This window comes from Micrasema longulum, unplaced genomic scaffold, assembly GCF_059751315.1.
Source record: "Micrasema longulum isolate JH-2025_06_02 unplaced genomic scaffold, ASM5975131v1 h1tg001895l, whole genome shotgun sequence".
Classification (NCBI taxonomy): domain Eukaryota; kingdom Metazoa; phylum Arthropoda; class Insecta; order Trichoptera; family Brachycentridae; genus Micrasema; species Micrasema longulum.
Genome location: NW_028279069.1, coordinates 131,045 through 155,665, shown reverse-complemented (window position 1 = coordinate 155,665; position 24,621 = coordinate 131,045). Strand labels below are relative to the sequence as shown.

The 24,621-nt window shown below is 33.7% G+C and overlaps 1 protein-coding gene across 1 annotated transcript in view; it reads right to left on the bottom strand.

The window, feature by feature from the left end:
* The window catches only part of kto (mediator complex subunit kohtalo), a 73,401-nt gene that overhangs the window by 24,124 nt on the left and 24,656 nt on the right, over positions 1-24,621 (bottom strand). The window contains exons 18-32 of the mRNA XM_088238429.1: positions 23,945-24,138; positions 22,829-22,941; positions 22,221-22,403; positions 20,707-20,842; positions 19,192-19,384; positions 18,673-18,767; positions 18,330-18,438; positions 17,336-17,538; positions 16,623-16,778; positions 15,408-15,551; positions 14,674-14,806; positions 12,981-13,022; positions 1,652-1,834; positions 486-573; positions 200-399 (exon numbers count right to left, since the gene is read on the bottom strand). Of these exons, the coding sequence (XP_088094555.1) occupies positions 200-399; positions 486-573; positions 1,652-1,834; positions 12,981-13,022; positions 14,674-14,806; positions 15,408-15,551; positions 16,623-16,778; positions 17,336-17,538; positions 18,330-18,438; positions 18,673-18,767; positions 19,192-19,384; positions 20,707-20,842; positions 22,221-22,403; positions 22,829-22,941; positions 23,945-24,138 (2,172 nt within the window). The remainder of the gene's footprint in view (positions 1-199; positions 400-485; positions 574-1,651; positions 1,835-12,980; positions 13,023-14,673; positions 14,807-15,407; positions 15,552-16,622; positions 16,779-17,335; positions 17,539-18,329; positions 18,439-18,672; positions 18,768-19,191; positions 19,385-20,706; positions 20,843-22,220; positions 22,404-22,828; positions 22,942-23,944; positions 24,139-24,621) is intronic.

Here is a 24,621-nt window from a genome sequence, read left to right as displayed (position 1 = left end):
TTCTCGGAACTTAGACTTACCTATGTTTATGTTTATGTTGCTTTCAGACCCGACGGTTGGGCCTGGTTGCTGGTTGCGTACTGCGAACCAGTTTGTTTATAAAACAATTCAACATGACATTGGCAAAAGCATCAAATTTATTATGCAACGCCATTTTATGAAAAAAAAAAATGCCAAAACAATAAACAGTATTGGTTACATTTCTTTAGAGTCTGGTAGTCCCGTGTTGGAGCCCCCCGAAGACGGCCCGGGAGGTACCGGGTTGACGTGGAAGACATCGATGGCCGCCCCTGCCACCATCTCCAGCCAGTGGTTTAGCTCGGCACTACCGGGAACAAACTGCTTGAACATGAGCTGAAGGTCCAACCAAGACATACGGAGGGACCACTGCTCGAGGTTCTGGAATAGAGGGAACAATATTAAGAATATGATCTGATAAGCTTGACATCAGTAATAATGCAACTAAAATTTAATTTAATATGTACCTCTAGTATTCGAGAGATGATTGTCTTCTGATCCAAATCTGGTTGGGTGTGATTGGCTGAATCCGGGTAACAGATCATATGGAGTAATCTGAAATATCAGATATGAAATTTTATTTTGGAACAGTTGCAATGAAAAAGGGTACATTAAAAAACATATTGATAGTGAAAATACTATGTTGGGGTTGTGGCTAGTGTCGCGGACTCACGGATGAAACGTCTGTTCTAATAGAGTTCTTTAAAACTCATTAAAAATGGCACCCAAAATTGAAATATTTGGGTAAATTATATGAACTCAAATAAAGAAACATTTTAAAAAATGACAAAGGCCTCATTGTTTGATCATTACTTTAAAATCTAAAATAATAGTAACAATTTTAAAAACATAATCTTTTTTGTGACATTTAATTTTTGTGTTCTCATTGAGAATCTTCCATGTGTGAGTCTGCAAATACTCATATTGTTGCTTAGCTAACAACACCGCTTAAGTCATTTTTCTTCTTTTTACAGGAAGACAAAAAAATAGCTTATTTTATTTAATCGAAGAGGAATTCTAAATTTGTTGCAACAGAAAGGGAAAACATTTTCGAGAATGGAATATGGAAGTCTAGGCATTTACAGGGCTTATGACCTGTCATTGGCTGGTTTAACATTCACTATGCTGCCAGTGTTTAAAGATCTACATTTCCTCAACTCTTCCACCTGTTGACTTTTGTGAAGTAAAAGAGCTGAAACCTTTATCATGTGGGTGAGATAAATCCGGCTGAACCAATTCACCTACTAGGCAACGTCTGAAAACAATTTTACAATTTGTATGCTTCTTCTTATACCAGTTAGTTGATTCAACAATGTTTTGGGTATGTCCAAATGATTGCAGACAGGCTGGATTTCCTTGCAACAAATTTAGATCTGAATAACTCCCTAGAAAATCCAGCCTGTCTGCAAACATTTGGACATACTCAAAACATTGTTGAAGAGGAGTTTACTTAAGAGTTTTTAATAAGCAACAGTTTATGGATAAACATTTAATTTAAATACATATAAAGGCATAATTGAGTTGAGCTTTCAAAAAAATAAGATTGTTTTCACCGTCCTGTAAGATGAATAAAAATTACTTTTGCGGTGTTGTTAGCCAAGGAAAAGTAGCTAAACTGTGTATGATTCCTTACCTTTGGGCCTGTTTGGGAGACAGCATAGAATCTAGCAGCATATCAGGTTGGCACAGTTCCTCGGGAGACTGCAGACACTTCTGCTTTACCCATTCTTCCCCACATATCTCTGCCAAGACGTGGCGAGCAAACTCACTCAGGGACATAGAACTGTCCATGGACGTGAGTGAAGACTGGTTTTGTCTGTGGATTTCAAAAATTAATACGTTCATGGCATTTCAAGCGATGATCTGATATTTAAATGAATAAAATTAAGATTAAATAAATGCAAAGAAAGATTTTTATGAAAGTTCTCCATTTTTTTTTGTTTTTAATGTTTGCAAAAAATGCTGTATTTATTTAAAAACACAATATTATAAAAAATACTTTATTTTACATAAATACTGTTACACACAAAATACCGTATTTTACGTAAAACGCAGTATTTTAAAATACAGTATTTTACAAAAAAACACAGTATTTTTTTTAAAACACAGTATTTTTTTTAAAATACAGTATTTTACAAAAAATAAAGTATTTTACAAAAAATACAATGTTTTATAAAAAATTACAAAAAATACAGTATTTTACAAAAAAACAGTATTTTACAAAAAATACAGTATTTTTCAAAAAATACTATATTTTATAAATTATACTGTATTTTGTAAATTATACCGTATTTTATAAAAAATACCATATTTTGCAAGAAATACAGTATTTTTAAAAAATACTGAACTTCACAAAAAATACTGTACTTAAAAAAAAAAAAATTTAAAAACAAAACTCAATTTTCCCAAAAAAATACTGAATTCTTTGAAAAATGCTCTATTTAACCGAAAAATACCATAATTTACCAGAAATATACAAAAATTTATCAGTAAAATTTTATAGATATCTTTAGCGGTTAAGGCGTGTTAAATTGTGAAATAATACACTATCCTTATAGTCTAAATTGAATTTATTTAAATCAAAAATTTAGATACACATATTAATTGAAGAATAGATTTTATAGCATCTTTGTTACAAATTAGTAGAATAACAAATAGAGACGGTAAACACAAGGGGTAGCATACATATTTATACACGGAATGGGTCATGTTGATGTGTGTGAGTGGCCCCACCTATACCTATGTATGTATGTGTGTAGCTGTACAGGGAGATGTTAACACATACGGTGACACAACAACCAAGCAGTAACATAAGCCTTGTTATAAACACATTTAGCTTTCAGTACCCAATAAAAGAAAATACTTTAATATTACTTCATAGAAGGTTCGATAAAAAAAAATATGGAACATTTTAATTTAAAGAGCATATTTTTTTCCTAGATTGGTACACATGTTTTTGATTCATCCGTCCATTTTCGGCCGTTTCGGAAGCATAGTGGTATTTGACAAATTACTGAATTAATTAGTGGTATTTAAAAAAAAAACTGCCATTAGTTGGACAACAGACAGTATTACCAATTGAGGACAGGGAGACAGGGAGTTTGGAAGAAAAAGCTAACCTACAAAAGTGAGTTTCGAGATAATCGCTGTTAAAGTTTTTGAAGTGTTTGTTTTTTTTTTAAATATTTTGTTTTCTATAAAATTTATATTTGCTATTCAGCTATAAAATGAGATAAAAAACATTAGTTATATATGGTCATGTTAATACGGCCTTTTGAATGAGTCAATGACTCAAGTCGTTTGTTATTACACCCAATGAGCAAAAATGAGTCAAGTTGTACATTTACAACATCTGTTTACAACCTAGTGACTATTTTTTGTATGGTGATAGCTAACGCATACAGTATACTAAATATACATTGGCCGGATAAACAACCTGATGGACGTTAGGTTGTTCTTCCACCTGTGTCCTCAATTGAAAGTTCTATGAAAAAAAAACATCCGTTACATAATACTAACGATAATAAATATACGCGTTACTCCCTTTTAGCTTAACAATATCTAAGCAACCCGAGAGATGCAAACTAGTTATAAACAAGAAACCAGTGGAAAAGATTTATGTTATTCTAGGTGTAGAAATCTTGAGCAAAAGTGATCTGTACTCTGAAGTTCAGCAGTGAAGCAGACAGATCAAGTCTGGATGTCTTAGTAATGTTATTTGGAGCGATAAACACATGCGGATAGGGAGCAAAGTACGGATATACAACACACGTATCAGGCCAATCGTGACATATGGGATAGAAACAAGAGCTGACACAACCGGGACAAAGAATCTGCTTAGAACATCGGAAATGAAAACTTTAAGGGCAATCACAGGGAGAACGCTTGGAGACCGAATCCGCAATGGACAAATAAGACAGACCTGTGGCACCGAAGATGTTGTGCGATGGGGCAGAGCAGAATGGACAGCTCCAGAATCCCTTACGTTGAAACTTAAGAAATTCTACCTAAGATTCAAGTCTAAAAGATGGAGGGACAGTTGGATCTCAACGCCCCAAGAGTAGTCTTTCAAAACAGATCAATATCTAAACGAGAAGAAAAAGAGGTTTTTCCGTTTATAGTCATATCTCATATTTAGCAAATATTGCATTTCCCTCAACAATTGGAAGTATACATATTTCCGCGTGACTCGTTGTCATACATTGCTACGACAATGGCCATCAATATTAATATTTCAATAAATAAGTATTGAATTGTGAAAAATTTACCCATAAATATAACTTAAGTGAGATTTTTGAATAAATAAAATAATACACATGTTAGGTTCATCTCATTTGTAGCGTTATTAAAGCAATTCTGCATCACACGCCGTGGCATTTTGCTGCGTAGCGTCACATCTGTCCTCGATGAAAATTTGCTAGAAAATGAAGATTATAATACGGCTTCTGCAGATAATATGGGCCTATGTTTCTGATCACACCGGCAGTTTAGCAGCTGTCTGTTTTCTATTTATTAACTTCTACCTTGTATTTACAGTCATCATTACATTATGTGTTAAATAACCCGTAAAGTAACGCAGACTACAATTGTCAAATAAATGAAAAAATTGATTTGCGCTTGTAATGTGTCTAATTATAAATCATTGATAGTACTAGTTAATATGTTTTGAGTAAATCATTGTTATTGGGTACTCAAAGTGTTAAAAAATAAACCTCCAACCAAGTATTATACACAAAAGTGATTGAAAATGTAAATTTCATACATAAAGTGTCTGAAACATGCTTACCACATTGAATGTAAATAATATTGGTAATACAGCAGGTTCATACGAAGTGTATCCAGAAAGTACGGTTCGTTTTACAGTTTAAAGAAAACAAGTGTGTATTCAGAAAAAAAAAATTCCGATAAAATCTTTAGAACTTACACTGTTTTCCTACATAATACCCACCGTTTTCTAGGCATTTGTCATAGTGACACAAGTTTTTGTATTCCCTCTTCATAAAAGGGGCGGCCCCTTTGTCAGCTGTCGTGCACATTATCATGACTTTTATTAACCTGTCTCACTCATCTCATTACCATTGAATCACATGTTTTCCGTACACAGGATGGCGCTAGGAATGGAGCGAGTTTATGAACAGCGATTTTCTTTTCTTTTGGGCTAATAAATAGGTTTGAATTATTTGGCCTGTGGAGGGGTGATAACGGTTCTGGTTCTCCCGATCGGACTTGTTTCTTCCGGTCTGTTCTCCGTACACCTCACAGATCTGTTGATCAATGTGGAGTGGTTTAATGTTCTTTACATTAAGGAAACGAATTACAGACCTTATCCCACAAGCTGCGGTATTTTAAATTTTATTTAGCATTTCAAACATGCACCACGAAGCGCACTCAACAGTCAGCTGACTCATAATAGGGTCCACTCCCCCTCGAAAGGTCGGGGTAAGTTCCACGCATGCGTGCAACTACAATGGCAAGAAATACAAACGGAACATCATTTCTGGATACACCTCGTACAAAGAAGGAAATTAAAATGTCTCATTAATCTATATTTTGGCTTTTTTCTGCACTTTGCTCCCAGCCATCTCTTCGTCAACGAATATGAAGCTCTTTTTGGTTAGCAAAAATCCATTTACATATAAACTTGACTAAAATTTGAATTTGTAATATTGTAAAAGGCAACAGTAATTATATAAATAATTAATATTAACATGCTACTGGCAGAAGTATACAATTTTGTTATACGATGCCATTTAATAAAAAAATATATATTATCATTAACAATAGAATATGAATTAAAAAAAAGGAAAATTATTTTGTTCAATGAATGTAATCTGTAAGGGTTTATAAATCAATTTCAAATTAAAAATATATATATATCGACATTGGTAAGAAAAAATTACCAAGCGACATATAGCAACTTTACAAAAGAGCCATAATTTTTGTTTTAATTAATAAAGAATTATTTATATAATGTAGGAATCACGCTGAATTCTTACTGATTTATTTTACGAATAACGGATTTTTTTTATAAATTAAAACAAATAAACTTTTAGTGGCTTTTCTGTAAAGTTGCTACATGTCGCTTGGTAACTTTTTCCTTTCCAGCGTCGATATAAACTGTTCACACAATGTTGTTATTCTTGCGCTGTATTATTTCTATTAAATCCAAACAAAAATATGTGTTTTTTACAGACAAAAAGAAAGAAAGGAATTCAAAATTCTTTAAAACCGCTTGAATTTGCTTGCTTTAAAAACAGTTCTAAAAAATCTAACATAGTCAAGTTGGCCATTTTGGTCAACTATCTGGTCGGATACTAAGACGCATCAAGGACACATAAGGAAAGTCGAATAAATATCATTTTTTTAATTATGATAATTCATTTTAGGTATGTTGTTTATCTCTTTGAAATTTTTGTGTACAACAATACTATTGACTAAAGAAAATATAATAGAAGAATATTGGGTTTGAAAATTAAGAGTAAAATCACTAGGACGATAATAATCCATTCTATCAGTTAAAAAAAATCTAGGAGCTGTATTACAACAAAACAGTAAGAAATGTTTGTCCATAAACTAAACTACAATTTTTTATATGAAAATTTGAATATTTATATGAGAATGTAACTTTGTAACCGATAAAGGTTATTAAAAAATCTATTAAAATTTGGGATAGAAAATTTGAGTTGTTACAGACAAACACGGGTTAATTTCTTACTGTCCTATGTAATCGAGGGACTGCCATACATTTTTTTTAAAAAGGTAATTGATAATTGTCAATACAAGTTAAATCACAGAGATTATAATAAATCAACAAAACACTGGCTGAAAACAAAAATATTCACAATATGCCTACTTAAATTATGGGATTTTGATTCTTCTGTCAAAGACTAGGGTAGTTGTAACTTGATGATTCCACAAAGCAGTCAATGCACTGTACACATGATGAGATTTAAAGTCCAACAGCATTCCAAGGTAAGGCAACCCAAACCTACATGGTTTCGTCATGTGGAAATGTTGAAAAACACAAATGAGACTAACATCGAAAGAAGGGTCATAGACAGAAGGGCACGGGTCTTACAACATGTCGAAATTTCAAGTTATTTTCCACAGACAATGGAACTTTGAGATATAATCATCTGGAATTTCCATAGTTTGGCATTTATTTATAACAAAATAGTGAAATTAATGGACGCTACAAAAACGCAGGGTAATTACTACATTAATTACTCAAAATCAGCATTTGTGGGTTACCTACTAAAAACACATTTTTTATCCTCCTACATGAATGCTACAAATAGACAAGTCGTGATTTATAAAAATTCAAGAGAAGAAAAAAATAATACTGCTTGTTATCAATTAATAAATACGAATTCTCGTTCTCGAATACTGTTTGTTTTAGTAGTGTATTAACCCATTCCCCGTGTTGAAAATTGGCATTTTATTTATTAGTTTAAACACTTATTTTGTTAGTGACCATGAATATATAGACTATATACTACATGAATACTTAAGCTACGAACCTTTTGATAATAAATTACTCACATATGCTCTGAGCACTGTGTAGTAGTGCTGTCATAAGCGCTCACAGACGCGGTGAATGATTTCACAATGCATTTTTTTATTAATAATTTTTTTAAACCCGTTAGGGTAATATAGGGACGAGGTTGTCAATTTTTTTTAAGTTCGAGATTAGCATTTAGCAAAAATTTACAAATCTGCTTTCCTTCCATACTTTTTACTTTTATTTGCTTTTTATATATATCTTTTTGATATTTTTATGTTTTTTCATTATGTATTACTTAATTTGGTATGTACTATTATTTGGCATATTATTTATTAATCATATTTATTATATTTCTTACTATAGTATTAAGTGAGTTTCTAGAAAACATATCTCAATTATCATTTCAATTATGTTTTTATAGATACATTCTTTTTATGTTGATTACAATGATACTCTTATTTAGTTTTTTTAAGACTACTATATTTTACTATTATTTTGTTGATTTTAATACCATTATTTTGTATATTTGATTATGTGTGAATCTTAATTTGTATAATTTATACTTGAAAAATTATTTCTGATTATCATTTTTGCATTGTATTCTTTGGAATTTTATTATTTATTTTTAATTTTATTGTTATTCTATTGCATCACATGTCATTATAATTTAATCTAATTAATTTAACTATGTATTTTGATTGTTAATTATTATGGCTTGACACGGGTATAGCCTAAAAAGCCTAATTAATTTCATTAATATTTAAACTAGTGAAATTTTTAATGAATAAATAAATAAATATAAACATATTAAAAGGTCAAATCATGTTATGTCCCGCCTGGTTAGTATTGTAGACTTATTTAGGTATTAATTTTTAATTTCTCTGCAATAATTTTTTTAAAGAAGTGAGGTTAGTCATTGGTCCATCGTGTAGTATTTTCGACTGTCCTGCATTTGATCGTAGTTATGCAGAAAGCAGTCATCCATAGAAAAGTAAAACTGAGATAATAGCACTTTTGTGAAAAGAGTGAATAATCAAATCTACACAACAGTTGGAATGTTTTTGACTTTGACAAATGATACACAATAATTTATACATAAGTTTTTTTTATACTACAAACAGAACCTAATTATGTATTTGACTAGTTTTAATGAGTTTTAAGGTACCGTAAGATTTTTCTAGTGCTGTGGGTGTTTTCTGCAAATTGAGAAATGCCGTTTTTGTGATCGAAACTATTTTCAGAAGGTGATTATTACCGTTTTTTTGTATGAAAATGGCCTGGCTGTTTTTAGCAGAACATAGAATTGACCTTACTGCACCCGATAACATCAATATCGAATTTTTTCAAAATTGTGGACTGGCTGCTTTCTGCATAACTACGTTCATTTGCCCTTGCTTTTTAATGTGATAGTGTTGTTGTCTGGTATGTGACTTTCCACATTTAAAAGACTCCTCCCTCCTCTAAAATGTTCCTTATTCCTGTTGTAATACGTTAACATTTATTATCAAAATAAAAAATCCTTTCTCTCTTGAAAATTTTATACCCCCTCCGTAGCAATATTTCAAATTTGAATTGGAGATATGATTCATACGAAATTTATTAAGTTCCTAAATTTAAATATAATTATTAAAATGGCAATTTTTCATGTATTTAATCAGCTATCTTAAAAATCTGATTTTTTTAAACATACCCACAATACTTTACATAGCTACCATGAAAATTAAGAGAAAAAAATATCAAAATGTTTTAAAGTGGGATAATAAAATAAAGGTCCTTAGGATAGGATAAATAAGAATTTATTTTTAGAAGAATAGGATAGAGATATATAGATATGGTTAGGATTTGAATTTTAATATTTAATAATTTGTCCATCTCGTGGTCAATAGGAGCGCGTTTACCTATCATGCTACACTATAATATTTCACAGTCCCTAGACTGGCACCTGAAGCACACGACTGATCATCTTGCCTTCGTGTAGTAAAAATGATTCATATACGCTGCAAATGGTGTACCAATGCAGTGCCATATGCACCATTAGTTGCGAAAAGGAATAATAAAGAAGAATTTTAATATAGTAAGGTCATGATATATACATAGTATTTAATTTTAAGTAGGATACAGTGACAGGTATCTACATCTGAGTTTAAAATATTACAAAATTTGATTTTTATATGGTGAAATACAGTTTAGGTTAGGAAAGATTTTAGTTTAAAAGTATATAATAAGAAACAAATTTAATTTTCTTTTAAATTGACCACATAATTTCTATGTTTTTTTAAAAACATGTATTGCCTATGTTAAAAACTATGCATGTTGTCTATGGTAACAGAAACATTGATATTTGACAGTTGCTAGACCAGTGAACCTCGAAAAGTCGACTTAAGCCTGTGTGGGTGGGGTCTTGATGGTTATCGCAAACACAAAGCAAATGGGGTGAGAGCAAGCAGTGATCGGGACATGTGAAATGGGGTGAAGTCACGCAAACCTTTGAAAACGGAACCGTTCCATGGATGAATCGACAGCTGCAAATATTCAGAAGGCAGCTGTTTTTTCTCTTTTTCGTTCTTGCATTCATTTCGCACGGGATTAAAAAAATTTCAATTTGAGTTAAAACTGCAAAAAATTATTAATTTTTTTGTCTCAACATTCTCAACAAGGTACCTCTAAAAATTCAGGCTTCGCCAACAAAAAATATTTAAAATTTTGTCAAGCACAGGCTGATTGGAAAGAGCTACTATAGAGTCGAAGAATATTTGCAGGACAAGACAGCTTGGCATTAGATTCGTGTTTATTGATTTAAATTGTGATGTTGATTTGAATTTATTCTTTTCTTAGGTTTCATGTACTAATTGTTGAATTGTATTTTACAGTTGTAATTAATTGACATTTATAAGTGATTCAATGAATCCTATGTAAATAATATACTAAACAAAATCACCGTATTACCTTAGGTACCTAACTATCCTTTAAGAATTCATAGTTCAATCATCAGTAATGTATGTGCGCAAAAGGAACAACGAAATGAGTAAAAAAAATCAAGTTTTCAGTTATTAATGCAAAGTTGTTTTTTAGGTACATAACTAGCAAGGAAAAATGAGCCGAGTTAAAAAAGTTCATTGATTGTGATCATTTTTTGAAAAAGGGCAAATGACACGATTCATTATTCAAAACTTTTGGCAAGGACTAAAAGAATAAAGGTCCGTTAAAACATAGACAATACAATATTGTTTTGTCCCAGGACTCAACCATTGTCCACATGCAATCAGCAATTTATAGAGCCAAAAATTGTCCTGAGACATCGCCATCGAGAAATCTCCGCAGAACAATGATTACCCCCACCACTGCATGCGGCCACATTGTCCTCGTGTGAACATGTACAGACAGGACCTTGTGACAATAGCTATTTGCTAGACGGGAACGCATCACTCTCAAAAAAAGTGTCTGTCAAAATGGCAGCAGAAAAAAATCCTTTTTATTATTTGGTTTGTCCTGTAACAATTCCAATATATCTTATAACACTTTTCATGAAATGCTCGTAACAAACGCCGCTGTCCCAGCATTCTGATCACGGAGCTGGGACAAGACAATATTGTCCTATGTATTGTATAGTCCACATGTACGACCTTTAAGTGTGCCTGACCTGGATTTTTTTACTCATTCCAATTTTCTTTTCGTCCACAGAATATTGCTTCAGTTCGAATGATGCGAAGTAATGCTTCTAATATCCGACAACAAAAATAATTCAAGACACGATAGAAACGCTAAATTAAAAATTCCTAAATTTAATATTTAATGTGGCGAACGATCATTTCCACTGCTATACCCAAAATCATTCTCCACCTAGAGAGATAATTAGCAATAAAATCAAATTTGAATTGGACACTCCTTGATGATTTTCATTGATTTAAATTGGGGTTAAGCAATTTTATCTATGGTAAAAGCACTAAGTGACATGCACCATAAAGTGAAATTAAATTTTCAATGTAAATGAATTACTTTACTTTAAAGTTTTAATGTCATGTAAAACTATTATTATATAATAAATACTGAAAACAAATTTTGATGTCTAAACGACAGTGCGTAAAAATAAGTCATATTTTGTGTGATATGAGTATGTTTTTTTTTTTTTTTTGATTTTATGAAAGTCATGGAAGAGGAATTTTGATGTAAATACCAAAATTTGCACCTGTTCTGAGAAATTCAGAGAAAAGCAGGGTAGTTACTACAACCAGGCAACTTCAAAATCAGCATTTGTGAGTTACCCACTAAAAACTCATTTTTTTATCGTTCTCCATGAATGCTACAGACAAATTACGCATTCAAATCATCATAATATGATTTTTATGAATCCTGACTTGCCTATTTGTAGTGTTCATGGAGAAAGACACAAACATGCGCTTTTAAGAGTTAATACCCCTTGATGTACAACTTAGTTTCTGCTGTAGTTGGCATCTTATTTTAATTCTGAAAAAATAGAAGTCAGTGCTATAAAAGTTCCTGACGTCACTGCGGCCTGTATAGATCTATTGTGACTGGTCTCCGTAAATTAGTTCTCGCTCACAAAGCTAAGGTCTTTAAAGAGTCTGGCTACTGAATGGAAGGTGAGTGTTTTCATATTGCTAAATCTCCACCTCCAAGTCCAGGTCCTTGAAGTATCAGATTATTAGGGTAGGGGCGTGCGCTCTAACAGTTGATATGTAAATGAAATATTAATCTTTTTTGTCCTTTTTATATTAATATGACGGCGGCGTGGTAGTGTTTAAGACGCTCGGCTCACGTACGGAAGGTTCCGGGTTCGATTCCAGGTGAGAAAACAAAAATTAAATGTGATTTAGCTCAAGTCTGGGTATTCTGCGCTATAATTCACCACTGAAATTGAGCCTCCTGGCCTGTTCTGGAGCAAAAAAAAGTTATGATGTTAATCGTTGTTGGGCCGGCAATATCTGTTAGGTGATTTTAATTTTTAAAAGTATTTTTAACTTCTAATTAATTAAACAATTTTGTTTCAACAAAATATAGTAAAATATTTTGTCACAATAAAATGACGCATTTTTTCTTTTTGCCACCAATAAAAATGTTCATCCATCATTAAAAGATACATTGTTTAAATTATCTCCTTAAAAAAATTAGAAATGTCACTTAATAGATATTGCCGGCACAATGACGTAATGTTATATGTTAAGTGGTAAATATGTTTCTATTTTAAGTTTGTTGTATTAGTACTGTATTTGTCCTAACTCAACAGTTCTACGGAGTTGGGACACAATGTTGAAAAAATGATAGTAAATTAATTTGAATATAGCCTTCTGAATATTTGCCACGCTGACACCATCGTGTGAAGAGATTGGGTGGCTGATTACAAGGGGAACCTCCACAAGACAAGGGGATGAGAGAATGAGATGTTGCACATACACTGCGGCTGTGAGGGTTCATGTAGAAAATAAAAATCGGGACAAACCTAGGCGTTTTATGGCCGTTGGATGATTCCAGATCTACCATCCTATAACCAAATCATTTCAAATTAAAACATAAACAAAGAACGGTGCCAAAATAAATGTGCCATGTTGCCAAAATCAAATAATGTTCAATAAACAAGCATCTCTCTTCACAGGCTACTTACTAACTTGTGTGCTTTGTATGGCTTAGAAGTAAAAACCTATATTAACTTTGTCCTTAACTTGCATTAAGTAAATCTCGAGAGGGTTAAATATGAATTCAATTGTATTAATACCTAACCCTCGTGGGATTCCGTCTAATACACATTGGTTTAAAAAAACTTCGAGAAATAATCACCAGATGTCACCTACGACAAATACGATGATTATGTGAAATTACACATGTCCACCTTCCGAAAATTGTGAAGATGTGGAAATCACAAACATTTGGCAGAGTGCTAGATGTTACACAGTGTGTAAATTGATCACTTAAACCAGCTAATGACAGGTCGTAAGCGCTGTAAATGACCAGATTATGTTTTTTTTGTTATAGGCTGGCAGTCTTTGCTGGTGTGCCTATATCTCGTGTTCTGCTTTTTGTCCGCATTTTTCTTCCTTCAAAAAAGCATCCAACGGTTTTTGAACCGGTTGACCGAAATGGAACGGACAACTAGGCTTGGCAATTTATTCCAATCTGTAGGGAAGTTTTTCTTTAGAATGAGATGGAATTGGGGACGATATAGCTTCCAGTTATGACCCCGCAAATTGGTGTAGGGATTTAATTAATCAATTAATTTATTAACGGACATTGTCCATTTATACAATTTATAGGGTTTTAACATTACAATAAAAGAATAGTTAAAAATTATGAAATTATTCATTGATACATCTCGTGAAGGGGTAATAGTAATGATTAAGTATCTTATAAATTTCTATCAAATCCCCTATCCTTTGTCGTTCTTCCAATGATAATTCATTAAACTCTGTTGAGAATCAATCCATAGAAAAATGTGATGCTAAAATAAATACATTTAACACTGCGGAACATGCCTATGCGCAAGTAGAATGGCTAAATCCACAAGAAAATTTAAATACATGTGTATATGTAAAAAAATAAATAAATACAATATCTATGTATTTTTTTATGTTGGATTTATTTAAATGAGTTTCTCTATTGATATTTCTGTGGTTAGGATCTATGAGGGTTAATGTTGTAAATCGTAATATTACAGGTAAGTATTTAGCCATTTTGTGACATTATAATGAACTGTTTGACGTCTTTGATAACAAATATCAATAAAAAATGTTAAAACACATGTATGTGTGTATAAAATAGTTAAATAGACAAGTTTTTTAATTGACATCAACCCTCTACAAAATGGTGACAAGAAAAATATGATATCTGACATTGGCCCTTCTAGATCCAAGCCACAGATCGGTGGAACTGCATTTTGATTATAATAAGAAAGATACGAGTATGCTTTTTAGTTTTGACCATTTAATTTAAAATTGTACATCGGTGGCGGGGGTTTTGTCGTGACCGACATTGTCCGACTGGTGGGAGCCTTATTGTAGTGGTTGTTAAATCACAAATTTTGGTTTTCCACTTGTCGCCGCACACTTATTAAAGCTATAGTTTTACTTGATATAGCTTTCAGAATTCCAGATTTGGATATACTCAAAATACTATTTCATAGTTATAGTTGTTTTACTTACGACATGAGATCCAGGCTAGTGTCCTGCGTGTTGGCATCGCTCGTCCCGAGTATGTGAGAGAGCTCGCTGCCGCCCGAAGATGGCTTTTTAACAGAGCCCGTCGTAAATTTACCATCTTTGGCTGTAGCCACCACTGTGAAGAGATAAAAAATGTTTTTTTTTTAATCCTTACTTAATAAATGTGTGTATTATGTAATGAGGAACTTCAGCCCTATGGAAATTGGATACAAAAAATATTTTCTTGCGCGCGGTAAAAAGTAGACATATATTAATATCAACACATTACAACAGAGATGAAGAACATTTTAGAGAAGGTAATATAGAAGTCTAGGCATCTATAGGGCTTATGACCTGTCATTGGCTGGTTTAAGTGGCCACTTTAGGTCAGGTCAGGTCACTTTAGGTCAGGTAGGATAGGTCTAAGTTTACAAAAAAATAATAAAAATGAACTACTTCAAACTACATCACAAGTTCTTGAGTATCAACCGATGATAGTGTTGTGATAGATTCCCATAACACTCAAGCCAACTCACCAATCAGCAGAACTCCCCGATTAGAACTTGTGAGGTCACAGGCAGAGTAATTTTAAAATTACAAAATTTAAAAAAAATCATAGCGCTGATAATACGATACTTAAAAATCATTTAAAAATGATTTTTTTGGATTATCTTGATAGCGTATTATATAATAAAAATAAAAAAAACCACTGAACGTCTTCATTAATCAAATATTACCTTGTATGGCCTTTAGTGTTGCGAGAAGTGGCCCCACAGCTATATTTTTGTGTGCTGCAGCCAATAGGTGGCGATCACAACTCAGGCGTATGGAGTGGAGCGAGCCGGGAGCGGGGTGTGGAGACGTAGAAACGCTGTAGAGACCTGTTAAATTCAATTAAAACAAAATCAAAATTTGTAAATGATAGCAGCAGCGAACAATGACTTTTTTATATGTAAGCTATAATTATATACAGTGCGCGATCGATGAAATCAGGGAAAAATTAGTTATAGAGAGGGTGTTAAAATACACGGAAAAAGATAGGGTTTGCCGATGACACCGCCCTGATTGCTAAATGTAAAGAAGAACTCACTGAAGCTCTCACATCCATGAAAAATGTATTGAATAATAAATATAATTTGAAAATAAACAGGAGCGAAACCAAAGTAATGACTGTGGCCCGTAATGAGCAGCGAATGAATATACTAATGTCAGGAGCAAGTCTGAAAAACCCGAAAGAGTCTGTGTACCTTGGAGGCAGGATCACCTGGGATGGGAGAACAAAAAGATGAGTCGACTGCCGCATACACCAAGCAAGGCTTGCGTTTAACATAAAATCAAAGATTTTTTAGTCTGCAAGCAACTTGCTAAGACATATGTATGGAGCATATTGATGTACGGTTGTGAGACATAGTGCCTTACCGAAAGAGATAAAAAGACTAGAGGCCTTCGAGATGTGGTGCTGCAGAAAAATATTAGGAATTTCCTGGAGAGACCACATCACCAATGACGAGGTTCTTAACAGAATCGAAGAAGGGAGGCGCCTAATTAAAACCATTTCAGAGAGGCGAGCCAGATGGATTGGCCACATTATACGCCACGAGGGTCTCCTGCGTGACATCATAGAGGGAATGGCTGAGGTGACAAATTACAGAGGGTCCCCCGACGGGAATATTTGGAGCAAGGGTGCGAGGATTTAAACTGCGCCTCATATGTCAAGCTGAAGAGGGCTGCAGAGAATAGAGACCAATGGAGGACGAGATGCAGGGCATTGCTGCAAACCAATCCCCAGGATTGAGACTGCGAAGAAGATATTTTTTTCATAATTTGTACCTGCATGTACATACATATAAGTAATAAAGTATATACACGGCTTCTTTTTCTGTGTTTTTGAGTGAATACAACTAGGAAGCTAGGAAGCAGGAGCGGGGTATATGCGTGTGTATTATGCATACCTGGCTGTGGGGTCTCAACCGTTTTGAAGAGTCTCAACAGAAGGTGACAGGTGAGGCGGGCCCCCGCCTCGGCTCTGCCTTCACTGTTGCATCCCTTCAGGAGGCTGGGCAGGGCTACGTTGCACACGAAACCCTCCAGCGAGAAACAGTGACGAGCTATGAGAGACACATTCAAATTACGATGGAAAAAGATGGACAATTGAAAAATATTATTAGTGCAAATGAGGACAGATACAGAAATCGAGGAGGGCTGAATGAGACATTAAATAATTTTTTTTTAAAAATATTTTTTCAACTAGTGATGCATCCAATATCTATTATACACTGGAACCTCTTTTTACAGGGGAATATGTTTAACACAGTACTATGTAAAAAACAATGTAATTGACATTGAAATATTATTAATATTGAAAGCATCAACTTTGTGAACAATATTTTGAGTTTGTCCAAATTTTTGTAGACAAGGACTGAATTCAACTCCCCGGGGACCTGTTTATATTAACATATTACAATAGAGATGAAGAACATTTAAGAGAAGGTAATAAAGAAGTCTATGCATCTACAGGACTTATGACCTGTCAATATTGGCATTATGCATATAATTTTTTAATATTTTTTATGCTACTAATAAGTTTTTTTTTTTTTTTTTAATGAGTGAGAATTATGATTCTGTGGTTCAGATCTTTCAACTACCAAGCTGAGGAAATATTTACCGATCAGTATGCAGGTGAAGACAGCCAGGGAGTTGTGTATGGACAGGTCTTGGACATCGACCTGCTTCATCAGGTCAGGGTAGAATGCGGCCTGGTGCGAGCTGGAACTGTTGCACAGGGCCATGAGTGCCCCGAGCCACTCGGTGGATAGGCCCCCGCAGCAGGCTGTCATCTCACAACAGGCGATGGCTATGTCGTTCACCCTGAATGGGAAGGAGACAAATTCTGAGCCTTAGTTTCGACTTCATATCCGTAAACTTATGTTTTGTCACCTGTTAAAACACATTTCAGTAATTCGGCATCGCCGTTGACATCATTTAGAGACATCTGAGCAACTTTCATTCCCCGCTGTTTTTGTTTGAAATTCAAAAATTTTGGAACAAAATTTGCTGCCACGCGTTTCATACACAAAACATTTTAAAAAAATTCAGGGCATGAGCCAATCAATATTGAAAAAAAAATTGACAATTGGACTCTCTTAACATGCGAAAATTAAAAATTCCTGTTATTTTACGAACAATAAACAAAATACATGGTTTTAAGAAAATGTGTAAATTTCATATGAGGGCTCTACTGGAAATTCTGTTTTTTAAAGTTATGACTATTTTATCGGATGTGCGATTTGTATTTGTATTACATTTAAATTACAGCCCAAATCATGTTTGCATTCATTTTCAGACATGAAAATGTTCACCGCAACATGAAAAAACATGTTTCAAAACTATTTTTATCGCCATGACTGCTCTCCTGCAAATGACAGTGTCTCAGTTTGACATTCTGCTCACAATCAACGCTCTCTAGGAAATCTGCACTAGCTGGCTTGTACAGACAACGTTTTAATGACGCCATCCACCGCAATATGATGGCGCCGCTCTCTTAGGAAACCATGGATTAGGAAAACAATAATATTTTTTTATCACTTTGGTTACAAAAATTAGAGTTTGTTGATTAGCCATAAAAGAAATTCTTACCTAGCTTTAAAAAAGTATTTTACCTGTCATTATCCACCTCTACGCAGATGGCTAAAATTGCGGAACAGACAAAGCTGTTGCGATTGTTTAGAGACTCGGATAGCTGGCGTGCCCAAGAGATGTCAATTTTACCTGAAATAAAATATTTTGTTAATATCAATAGAAGGGCAGGCAGCTAGAGACTGGCACATTTAGGAAAAATCAAAGTGGTAATTAACGAGAACTAAAATTCCTCCTTTAGTGCTTTTCCGCCACTCGGAGAGTTGACATTTGCTTGTTGTGATTGCTGTTTTTGTGATTAGATGGAGATTATTTTTTTCTTAAAAATTTTAAGTACAGTTAGATGAAAAGTTGATTAGTTCTTACCGCCTCTTCTAGGATTTGTAAACACTTCACTCAAGAACTGCGGATTGTATACGTAGCTGGATGGGGAGGGCTGTAGGCCGGCATATAGAACTTGCCTGAAAGTTTGATAGAAACAATGACATCATATTATATACTCTTTATAATACGTTATTTATTATAATGAGTAATTCAGAACTTTAACCAGGATGGGCATTAATTAGACCACATTTCAGGGATAAAATTACAGGCATTTTCTTATTTTACGTTAAGCATTGATACTACTTTATCTAAGAATACACATTAACTCTTGAAATTTTAGATAAAAAAATATTTTTTGCACCATAATAGGCCAGAAAGACCAGTTGAGTCCCTGTGTGTGTGTCAAAAAGTACGATCTAAGGGCTGTCAAACATTTCGAGGTTTTAACCATTACACACGGAGGCCAATATGCCTTGTTTTATATTGATAAGACGCGCAATAAAACCTTATTTGAAAATATGCATTGAAATAACATTAGTTCGGGTGAGGCATTGATACTACCTTATTTTAGGATAGGCATTGGAGAATGGCTCCGCTTGGTGCGTCTTGGATCTCAGATGGGCACACACAGTGTACAGGTCGTACAAGTGAGCGAGGATACAGCGTTCCGCAGAGCTACAGTCTCCTGGGTTGATCACCGGTTTTACGAGCCGGCAGAGCTGCTCAAACACCGAGCTCGTTTGTTCCGTGGACACTGAAACAATTTGTTTTAAATGTTTTCCCAGCAACCACTCAACAACAAGTCTTACTTATAATATATGATTCATTGATATTTCAAGGAGAATGTTTACTAGAGATGGCAATACTGAGAAACATATTGAAAGTAGGGTGCCGGGAACAGGGTGAACGGTGCGGAAATGTTTATCGCAGGAGGCAAAATTAGCCATTCAAAATGGAATCATGATGCCGACATTCATGAATCGAAAGGAATGAAAGTAGGTTGAATGCTGTCTGATCTGATCTCTCAGGGGAATGTGTGGTAAAAATATGTACGATAAGTGTACAAATTTCGAGATCCGTGAATAGATCCACGTGTAGAGGAGTCACATGTACCTTGCTCCCAAAATTTACAATATTATACCTCTTGATTTAAAATTAAATACAAATAAACAGAAATTCACTCAATTCGTTAAAAAATGGCTTCTGGATTTGGGTCCCGAGAACTGCTTTGAGATGGTCACCCAACCAAAATAGTATTTGAACTCGGAATTATGGTTGCATGTTATTTATAATTTATGTTTATATCCATACAGTGTTATTTATTATACTATATTTATTTATTATATACTAGAACATAAAACAAACAAAATGTAAATGAATGCCTCAATACGGGTTATGCCCAGTGAGGTGTTCATATAGAAAATAAAGTATACAAAGTTTTATGTGAAAAAAACAAATAAATAAACAAAAATAAAAACTAAATATGTAAGGCTGAGATAAGCATTATCGACAAAATCAAGAAAGGAGTGGAGTCTTTGTTTGGACATGTAGAGCAAATGGAAAGCGAAAGAATAGCTAAAAATATTTACGATGTGGATATAGATGGATACAGAAATTAATTATCTTTAAATCTGTCTACGTTCAAGGCGCATGGAAGGAATGCGGTAATGTGTTTTGATAAAAATTGGTGACTAGACTAGATATTCAAGAATATAATATATTCGTCCCATGCGCCTTGAACGTAGAACCCGACTATACCTAAGTTTAGTTTAATTATCAAGAAGCTTAATCAGCCGATTGAAAAACAATTAAATTTTTGTTATGTACATAAAACTTTTAAGTATATTTTTTATCAGAAACACCTCAGAAAATGACTGTTGTGTTGTGTTGTGTGAAACGTATATTTATGTAATTTTTTGAATGCCGCGATTTTGAAAGAACAACGTTATAAAATTGAAAAGCTTACTTTTTATCGGTCTACGGCCTTAATGGCAATGTTTTTATTATTGGTTAAAGACCAAATTACCTAAATAAATAAAAAATATATAACTAAAGTGGGGTGAGGCTAATACTCACATAGTAAACAGCAATGGTATCTGCGCAGCACACCAACTACATAAAGGGCCAGAGATGTTGTGTAGCTCCTCAGAAGACCTTGCCCGGGACTTCTGGAAGCCAGGACCGACTCCACTTCGAGAAGTTCCTTGAGAATCTGTTAGGGAAATAATTATAATTGTGATTCCCTTCCTTCTCTGTAATGGTACTCATTGAATGTAACAAATGTAAACAAAAAAACTTGAAAATAAATAAATATGTATTTCACATCAACCTTGCCAGGAATTGAACCTGAATTTTACCAGAATGGTCACCAGTAGGTATTTTTATCAAAATTAAACATTTTTGTCGTAATTTCTATGTTTTTACTAAGCAGTGTTCCAAATTCCAACATGTAAAGCATACATTAAAAATATTATATTGATGTAAGGTAAGGTAAGATGTCGGCCTCGTGGTGTAATGGACAGCGCGTTTGCCTACCATTTAAGAGGTCTCGGGTTAGATTCCCGACATGGTTTGGTTGGCAAAAAAATGTTTTTTTTTTATTGAATTAAAAAAAAAAAATATTCAAATAATTTTATGTAGGTATTTAACCTTAAAAACATGAAAATAAACATTTGGAATTTGCATACAATGATTTTTTCCCTAAATATTGAGAAATTTTATTTATATGGTATCACTTTTTTTAGTATGGCACCACATAATTTCAACTGCCATTTACATCGCGGCAAAACTGTTTGAGACTTTTATGATAACTGTTTAAACAACCTTCTTTCCAAATTATGTTTAAAACTTTAAATAATATTTCAATTACTAAATTTTTAAATTTCTGCATCATACTTCATTGATGTAAAGACTTTATTCTTCATGCGTCAACCGCATGTCACAATTTAGTAAAATGACAAAATTAGACACTTAAACAAAAAGGTCAATTACACTAACCCTACTATGAATTTAGTTTGGGACAACAATTTACACATTTTTCTATTTTTTTAATTCATCATTTTGGGCAAACGCGGTGGCGCACGGCTCGGCGTCTTTTGACAGATCGAATGAATTTAAAAAACTTTCAAAGTTAAACCGGGGTTATGAAAAACGTAAAAAACGTTGATTGGGGTGATATTTGAATGAGAATGTATGGAAAAAATTTTGGCATAAAAAGCGGGAAAATGTAAAATTGAGGAACATAAAAACAGGGTTTTACTGTATTATGTTTGGTATACCGTCCGATTATAGCATTTTATTAACATTCGTAGTGTAAATGTTGCATGTATAAATGTTTTACAGTTTTTTTAAAGTTACACTACAAATGCTTAAAAAATTCTATCATCATCTGGTAACCAAATATAATAATAGAAAATGGTGTCAAACTTACTAATGGATGTTTATAAAACCGGCCCTAAGCCTTTTGGCTCAATATTTTGAAAAAAAATAGAAAGACGAATATTTTCCTTTAACTTAGCGATGATATTACATATTTCTCCGTGGAACGTAAGGAAACTTTTAAAAGACTTATTGGACAAAGAGTATCTCACCTGAATACAGATGTCAATAAGGCCGTAAACGTTGACGGCTAGTTCCATGAGGTCAAACAGGAAGGCCACATGCTCTTGGACGGGCAGGTAGCTAGAGGGGCCTATGGCAAAGGCCTGCAGCATCTCTACCACAGTACTGCCGCACTGCCAGGTCACCACGTGCTGGTCGAAGTAGTTCATGCTCTGGAAAAGACAAACGAAATCACAAATTAAAATTTATCTTCTATCATCCCTGGGTGCCTGGGAAGTTCATTGTAATTTATAAAATTCAATTCAATTTACTTATTTACATAATATATGTATTGGGTGTTAACATAAGTTGTGTCTGTTATTTTCCAAATTTAAAAATGAGCACCAAAAGTAAAACAAAATGGTAAAGGTTGTGAATCATTTGAAAGAATATTTCCTGCTGTACAAGACATTCTGTTTGCTTTTACGTTACATATATGTTATTTTATTTGATTACAAGCCTTCAAAACGGATTGTCAAGTAGACGAAAGTGGGCATTTTCGACACTGCTCTGTTCGCGTTCAATCGAAGGAATAAAGCTGCCAAAGTTGCTTGCGATATTTGTAAGTGTAAGGAAAACAGGATAATTTTATATTTACTTGGAACTTTTGCGTCACAGCTTCAAAGTTGAATTCGCTCCGAGAATGTTTTTTTACTTTCCCCCCCTCAGCAACGTCTATCGAGAATTTCTTAGAAAACAGCTTGCAGATTTCTGAAATAAAAAAAGATTACAAATTATTAACACAAAACTGCATACAATTTAGTACTATAAGTCACATATAATAATGCAGTATAGCAATGGGAAATCATACAATTTAAAACGCACATCACACCATACACTGATTTGTAGTGAACAATTGAGCACAACAAACGTGTAATTTTCAGCGCTACCTAGAGGGTATTTTACTTACTCCCTACCAATTCTTCAATATAAGATTAAATATATTTTTTTTAATTAAGCTTAGTGCATATTTAGACATGGTGGTGTTCGCATCTCTATAAATCTGGATGTGATTTAAGGATTTTTGGAAATACTATATATGAGGGCATTAAAAGCAAAGACAACAAACTCCCGTTTTTGTGTTTTCGAGAAAAATAACAAAAACTGCTACACTCATGCCAAAGACAGTCTTTATGTTAGAAATGTTATTTTCACTGAACTTAAACTTTAAGATACTAATAAATTAGCTTTAATAGAAAAACGAATTCAAAAAACTTTATTAATATTTGTATGGCGCGGCCATTTTGAAAATTTAAATCTCAAGCCTGTCATTGGTCGAATAAAATGGCTGATGGATATTGCTATGTTTGCTTAACACTATTTTCAAACCATCAGAAGTATGATTTCAAATTATATTTGCAACTCAACTCTTGATTTTTATAAAAATAAAGTAGATAAACTACAGTCATATAACAAAAAAAAAATTTTTTTGGAGGTTGCCATCTTTGCTTCCAATGCCCTCATATACTACGGTGATGGTGGAGGTGTATTTCAGTATTTGCATGTTGGTGTAGTGAGTGTCCTGATGAAGAGACGGATACGTCTCAAAATCGGTAAGTGGTTATATACTAATATTTACTAACATTAGTAATTTTTTTTTTAATTTGTAAAACAGGTTAGATGTATTGCACGGCCTGTACTTGTGTTTTTCATTCCGGGCGGATACTAGATGATGATGTATAAGATGATGTCAGATAAGTTTACTAGTCTGTACCTTTAGACATCTTCTTGACCTGGTGGCGGGCCTCGTCCCTGTGGCGGCCGACCCCATACAGCAGCACGTGCCGTTGATTAGTGTCGTGGGGCGGGGCGCCACCCTCGCTGTCGTGCCAGGCTAGAGGGAAGTGCGTCGTGTACAAGAGATGTCGCGAAGGAGGCGGCAACACGCCTATCATTTGCGACTCCACACTGAAAAGAAATAAAGAAACACGAATAAGACCCACCGTGGACACAATTGTTGCATGTCATGCATGGTTACAAATTTATCATTTATGTTTATATCCATATAATATTCCGATTAATTATCATTACAGTTATGGAATTTTCGCAAAAAAAAAAAAATTTGCTAAAATTTTCATATACTACATACATGGAATAAAACAACTTTTTATATACACTTTAATTAAAAGCTTACATTGTTGTAATTTCAACATTTGACTCTTTTAGAGTCGTTTGTCTTCTGTCCGTAATGCCGAAATTATATTTACTGAAGCAGCGTTCTGCGTCTACGCTGTTAGTTGGACTACTGTATTTAGATCCAAATCCATTTTTACACAATTATTTAGAAACAAAAGTGGTATTTACACATAAAAAAAACCCCTGACTGTCATTCAAGAGTAGCTTTCAAGTCTTATAATAATTCGTTCCACAATAATGGGTAACTTGAACCTT